Here is a 7,459-nt window from a genome sequence, read left to right on the forward strand (position 1 = left end):
ACTCAACCGAGAATCGAACCCGGGCCCTTAGGATTGCGCGTTGACCACTCAGCTACCGGGAGGGGACTATACTGCAACTGACTGTGTGGCATCAGGTAGTGTTACTTTTCATTCGTATTTACTCGACTACGCCACGAAATAAGACGGATACCGCTGACATCTGGCTGCGTAGGTCATTATAGACACTGCTCCATTAAATGTGTTTTACTTACTAAAGGACATCCTAATAAAGTAGAGTAGAATTATGTGGAGTCTTCTGCCTTTGACCTACCCCAAGTTCAACAATCTGAAAGCATTCAGTGATAACCACGTGGAATACTCATATAAATGCTTGCAGTCGTACAGAATACAGAAACAATATCAGCATAATACCCCGTTATGTAAATTACTTAGGAAATCAAAGGATCCTGTTTTCTCTCTCCCTCTCTTTAGTTTAGGTTCAACAAGTGTATTAAATAAATAGAAAAGATATGGAGAGAAAGCGAAACTGGAGTTTAGCACCTGGTCGGCGACGACGTCGTTATGGATGGGGTACAGGGTCAGATTTGACGCGAATGAGAAGCAGGAGCAGTCAAGGTCTTGCTTTTAAGGGAAACCTTCCAATATTAACCTTAAAGAAGAACCCAAAACCTGAAACCAGGGTAAAGGTACGGAGTTCCCCCAGAATGCGTCTGAACCATCACCCACCTGACACGATACGAATGGACAAAAACTCGAGCTGCACAAAATTTAATTGCTCTGATCAATTTAAGGAACCCCATAGCAATATTAACAGGATACAACGTGATCCCATAGCACACAGACTGTGAAAGAGTGTTCATTTGCTGACCGGGTCATCCGACACACATTATAACGTATTAAAAAAGCTCATCACAATATTCGTATCAAATACAATTGTAAAGCCCAATCATTCCGAATGTCAACAAACGATTCAGTATTTCGAGCAGCTAAAGACGCTTTCCAATGGATGTACCAAAACTCACATGTGACAGTGTAGACTCGATCGTCGTTTATTTTAGCTACAGAGGATATATCAAGAACCAATATTACGTTCTGAAGGAGAGGACGTGTACCCTTCTGAGGACTACGCATTGTAGCGAATATATGGGAGAAGTTGCAACTGTGTATTGCATGATTATCTGTTACTCTAAACAGAATACCTGCCCTTTGCTGGTAGTTCAGAAAAAACTTAACTGGTTGAAATTGTCACCATTCTTTCGGAACTTACAAGAGTTTCTTTCATGCTGCTGTGTGACTAGCATCTTCAGGCGATTCTCCATAGTCCTAAGTTTCTTACCGAAACGCTGATTTTCTCCTTCTTTACCGAGAATTCATTGACTTTGTTTTCGAAAAAAATAGATCTTATAACAATTTGAATTTTTTAATGGCAGCCGAGGTGTGTTCTGGTAGTTCTCTCGGTAGCACACTGATCGTCGAACTTAGAGCTCAGGATATCAGTATAGATTTATATGTTCGAATTTACACACGTTCATTTGATTACAGCTTCCTATATGCAACTCGATTATGGCGACAATAAGAGGTCCTCTTCTAAGCAGGCAACATGCTTCAAAATTCTCTGTTTATAGCTGCTTACTCATTTACTTCTGAGCGAATAATAATCTGAGGGAGTTTTAAATATTTATGAAACTTCTGGAATGGATACGGTCCGGTAGATATCTACACCATACGGTATGTCGATATTTGACGTTGCATGCAAACCTGCTTATAGACTTTGGCGAGCTACCCTTGTGGGCAACACATTCAGGATGGTTCAATGGAACCTGAATCGGTCAAAAGTTGAGTATTGTATGCAGTCTAGACGAACAATAAAATTTGTCATACAAGAATTACTAGCACATTTTCTTCCAAAGAAGACAATGCGTCAATTCTGCTAAGGGTCCACATATGTTGTAGAATTGGCAAATGACATCTGAGTCACCCAGTAGTTGATAGTGTTCAGGGTTCGTTTGTACACTTTACTGTAAGCTAAGTTTTCGTCTCTGCTACTGGGACTCGGTCGTATGGAGAGGACTGGAGTTCCTTCTGCTTCTTCTTTGTCTCCCCGCTAAGCTCGGAAATAATGTCTGCTATGGGCCTGTTCATTGTCTCTGGCAAGAAGAAAAATATGTAAACGTTACTGAGGATGCAACAAGTGGCGAAGAACCAGTAACAGCCATAGAGTCCTAACCAGTCTAGCAGGACAACATACGACTTGATTACGGCTGTCACGATGAACGTGTGCGCTGTGAAGCCGATAGAGACGGCTATGGGTAGCGCTTCCGGCGAGAAGCTCTCGTTGATGACCACGTAGAGAAGAGCGCCGATGCCAATAGCGTTGAGCACCAGCAGAAGCGACATCGCAGCGACGGGCAGCCACCACACTGCGGTCACGTCGATGTGGCCGTCCTTGGCGAAGAAGTACCCGCCGAGGGCAGCGAGGCAGAGGGCCATGCCAGCATTGGTAGCCAGCAGCAGCGGTCTGCGACCAGCGCGGTCCACCAGCGCCGATGACAGGAAAGTGGCCAACAGCTGGAGCGCCGCTACGACCACTGCTGACCATCCAGCCGAAACGCCGTTCTCCGCCTCCGAGAACATCTGGACCACGTAGCTGAGGACTACTGGGCTGCCGTTCAGCGACTGGTTGAGGTTGAGCACGATCGCTGTGATGGTGCTCAGGCGACAGGCGCGGTCTCTCAGGAACTCAGCGAGAGACATCCGAGTGCGTCCGTCATCTTGAGTTCGAGCATCCGCATCAGCCCGAAGGCGTTCCAGCTCTTGGGCGACGTCGTGACCAGCACTGCGGAACCAGCGAAGTGACTTCTCGGCTTTGTTCTCTCTGCCTCTGGACAGAAGATACTGGGGCGATTCGGGTAGGAAGAAGAAGCAGATCAGGTACAGCAGAGGGATGACGAAGCAGCCAGTACAGACTATGCGGTACGAAGAGGTGGCCCCAACGAGATATGCTATGAGGATACCTGCGTTGAACATGAGAGCGAAGAAGGTGCCCAGCGCCCCCCGCACGTGATCCTCGGCTGCCCCGTTGATGTACGTGGTGGACACGACGGCCGTGCAGCCCGTGCCAAGGCAAGTGACCACCCGACCCAACATCAGTACTGGGAAGGAATGCGCCAGCAGCACGATGACACCTCCCAGGACCACCAAAGATCCTGCCACGTATCCAGCTGGCTTGAAGCCCCAGCGATGGCTGAGGAGACTGCACAGAGAAGGTCCAGTTGCCGAGATGAGGGTCACGAGGGTTATCATCCATGAGGTCTCTCCTTTACTGAGGGGCCTGTCCAGCGGCTGTTCCATGCCTGCTGTCCCATTGCTTTCCAGCACCGGAAGAGACACAGCGTTCCAACCGACGACGTACCCAGAGGCCAACGAAATGAGATTCGCTGCAACAAGAGAGAAAATTCGTCATTCATTGTACATCATACGTTGTATGGATAAATGACAGGTATAACAATCGTTTCTTATAGGCCTGCATGTACCACGACTGCAAACGTTCTGTACGCTTTCTTGCATTTGTATGTACAACTATCTCTGTATGGAATTTCGATGACTGAATTAACTGCCTCCGTCGTTTAATGACTAAGATAGTTTGGATTTTGCGTGTTCTGTGGATCACATTCCCGACACACCGGTGTGATGTGGAAGTCGTCGGCAGGCTTTCAAATAAGGAACATGCTCTGCGAAAATATTGCTACATGCTGCCCATTTAAATATCTGAATGTTTGTTTCTTATCTTGGTCTACGACAAAATTTGATGAATGTAACCCAATGCTTACATAATGTAAGTACTCAGAAAATCATCTGTGGATTAAAAGGAGTTGGCCTGCAGAAATGTTTGCAGTTTGTGAGATTTTCGTGATCTGACAACACCTTCAGTTCACAAGGCAGGTGGTAAAATGTTTTTGTGGCTGCGTATTTTACTCCTTCCTACGCAAGCTTAGGGTTCTTGATAGCGGAAGATATTTTTGTTCCTGGTGTTACATTTCTGAATGCTACTTTTAAATAAGAAACTGATTCTTGTCGACGAACTACAATAAGAGATTAAATATACACATATGAGGCTGTGTGTAATGATGTAATTCTACTGGTTCCACAGTTGTAGCAAGACAACGTACAACTGCAGGCTGTACGATTCTCGTAGTATTCTTTTACGCAAAACCATCCCACCGTAAGAAAGAGTGGTAAAAGAAACTTGGTAGATCGAATTACATGTGAGAATTATATCTCATTGTAACAGTTCTGATTTATAAGTTGATGACAATTTTTAGCTCTAAGACTTTTTTTTTTATTTAGTTACCGTCTCACAGTAAGTTTTCTACATGTATATTAAGCCCATTTTTATTTTGAATCTCAGTCAGATACTAGAGAATTGATGTTTCGTGGTTCGTAGGAAGAGTAATTAAGTTCTGTTTTTGTTCTCTATCAGAATACTAAAATGTCGGAACAAGGGTTTTCATAATACAAATTGTACTGTTACATGTCAAATTTTATCACAACGATAATAAAGTTTTACTAGATTGCCTTGCAGTTTTCAGAGACAAAGTGTAGATAACGACAATATTGTCAAAGATAGAGCTTTAGACGTTACCGTACGTCTTTTAAAAATGGTTCAAATGGCTTAAGCACTATATGTCTTAACATCTGAGGTCATCAGTCCCCTAGACTTAGAACTACTTAAGCCTAACTAACCTAAGGACATCACACACATCCACGCCCCAGGCAGGATTCGAACTTGCGACCGTAGCAGCCGCGTGGTTCGAGACTGAAGCGCCTAGAACAGCTCCTCCATATCGGCCGGCCGTACGTCTTTCTCCAGGGTAATAGTAATTACAATTTTTGATAACAAAAGTTTCAAGAGCTAGCAGACTTGCATGTATGGTCTCGCTTGCACTATCACAGTGATAGTGACAGTCTGCCATTATTCAAAGTGTGTGAGATTGTACATTGTAACAGATCAATAAACACGAAAATTACACACATATTCCGCCTGAGTTCACTTTCCAATATATATAAGGAAACATCACTAAGCTACAACCAAACATCGTATTTGTCCACATAGAACCAGTCACGTGGAATTTCAACATACGGCCATAATAGGCATTTCAAGAAACAGCTTTTTTTCTATATATGCAACTCGTCTCATATATTTACTTCATGTCTGCGTTCTGAAATGGTTGAGTTTCATCAAGTAAATGGTTTGGAGCTTCTTTCTCTTTGAAGAGTTTATAATGAAATCGTCATAGATTTCAAAGTCTATCCGAATGGCGTGCAAGTATGAATACTTCATGCTGCCCTCTTAGGTTTCGACAAGCATCAATCGAACTACAAATAGAAATTTGGTTTTGCATTAGAATTCATGGAGGATAAATAAGATTTTCCGATGACGTTTTAATTCTGCCAAAAGATTTCGAACATCAGTTGAACGGAATACAAAGGGAATTGAGAAAAATAAAAATAAAACAGGATAACTACATTGTTTTGGTAGGTTTCCCAATGCGTCAATATTCATTAACCTTTCTTCTTTCAAGGTGTTATCTTCACAGTTCAATCACATTAACGTGACCTTGTACGGAAGCAGCCTACTCAAGCCTTATAAAATTCACATCAGTCTTTCCATTGTGTCCCAGCCTAGTCCGTTGTAACTAGCTCTGACGTCATAAATGTTGCGCAATACTTTAAAAATCAAGTAAATAACCTGAAACGTTTCTAGCATGTCAGGAGTAATACTAAATCAATATGTGGTGAATATCAGTTCAATAACTTTAACCATTTTCGAAATTTGGATGTTTTTCTGTAAAAATCATTGGCGCAACAGAAAAGAGCTAGAAACTTAAAAATTCATATTTAGATTCATTTTGCATAATAATTTAATAGAAACAGTATTCTGGATCTCACACATTAAAATTTTAGCTGAAATTCATGATTTTATGGTTTTTTCTTAAAAATTAAGGAAACAAGATAGATTAAGTAGGCGAACAAATAAAGCTAGGATGTTTAAATTTAAGTAGAAGGGAGATCCGCTATAATCATAAAGATGTGAGAAGTTTCAACTGAATAACGATAAAACTATAGCGATAGCGTATCTCCAAAGGCAAGTTCAGAGCTCCTCTACTGCGTGTAGTGTAATTAAATTAATTCTCTCGCCCAAAATATTTGACTAAGCCACGTCAGACTTTTATTATGATTACTTACTTGTGTGCTGTTGCATATTTAAATTGAGAGCTTCATCGGCCATCAGCAAAGGAAGCAATGATTCATTCGATAACTTAAAGTGGTGCATTACTAGCCCAGCAGCTAGTCGGGAGAGCGTATTTGATCAGGCGTTCCCTTAGCCGTCCGCACCGCTGCTTTATATGTAAGAATGCTGCACAAGAAAAAAGGCCCCTGTTCTCTCCTACGCTGATTAGCGCACCACCTTTACTGGGAGTCGCGTCGCGTCGGTATCATTGCTATAAACAGCCTCGGATGCCGTAATAAGTTACTCGGGATACGCGTAACCATGAAATTGTTTTTGAATGAAGTGTTAATTCTGGGATGACTTTAATGATCTATCTTCAGTTTGCGTATGTCGCATTTTCACGTGCCACCACGGGACAGACATTCTACCATTATTTAGCGTGGTGTTTGATGAACATTATCATCAAATTATGGCGAGCATTCACTTAAACATTTAATTTGAACAATTATAGCTGCATCAGCGCATTAGACTCTGAACTGCTCTGGTAGTTGGATTGTGTGGATTCTTTTTGGTCTGTGACTTTCAGAATATAGTGAACATTTTAGAGAAATGGTTTTTGATTATGAATCCCAGACAATCTCCTAATTCCTCCGAGCCATAAGCTGTAGCTATAAATGTATTTCTCAGATGAAGTGGGCACTAGGAATTCTAATTACAGGCTTCACATTTTGCTAATCACTTTCTGGTTGCCAATGTTTTAGTTAGAGAGCCAGTGTTGAGAACGGCAAACAACAGCATTAAATAAATAATAGGAACATTAATAACAACAAATCCACCCACCGCCCCACATATGGTGCATCGGCCGGGAAAGACAAAATATTAATAACAATTAATCCACCCGCTGCCCCACATATGGTGCATTGGCCGGGAACGACAAAATATTTATACCAATTATTCCACCCGCCGCCCCACAACCTCCTTCTGTGGTCGATGTCAATGTGCAACAACCGCTCACAGACGGCAGGTGGCAACAAAAGCAGTTGGGGGTGTATAAAAATGTGTCGCGGAAAACAATGTGGTCGTTGCAGTTATGTGGTAATGGAGCGATTTATCTGACGTCCAAAAGTGCGTGATCGTAGGCTTTCGTGCTGAGGGTGGAAGCATATCCGAAACGACCAATATGTTAACTATTGGTGAGATGCCATGGTCGAAATATACCAGGCATGGCAAGATGACGCTGTCCAAAACCGGCAGTAAGGAAACTGT

The 7,459-nt window shown here is 42.5% G+C and overlaps 1 protein-coding gene across 1 annotated transcript; it reads right to left on the reverse strand.

Annotated features, from left to right (window-relative positions):
- Positions 1 to 1,986: 1,986 nt before the first annotated feature.
- On the reverse strand, positions 1,987 to 3,312 carry LOC126416893 (facilitated trehalose transporter Tret1-like). The gene has a single exon (XM_050084777.1). The coding sequence runs from the start codon at positions 3,310 to 3,312 to the stop codon at positions 1,987 to 1,989; it is 1,326 nt and encodes a 441-aa protein (XP_049940734.1).
- Positions 3,313 to 7,459: the final 4,147 nt, after the last annotated feature.

This window comes from Schistocerca serialis, chromosome 8 (assembly GCF_023864345.2).
Source record: "Schistocerca serialis cubense isolate TAMUIC-IGC-003099 chromosome 8, iqSchSeri2.2, whole genome shotgun sequence".
Classification (NCBI taxonomy): Eukaryota; Metazoa; Arthropoda; class Insecta; order Orthoptera; family Acrididae; genus Schistocerca; species Schistocerca serialis.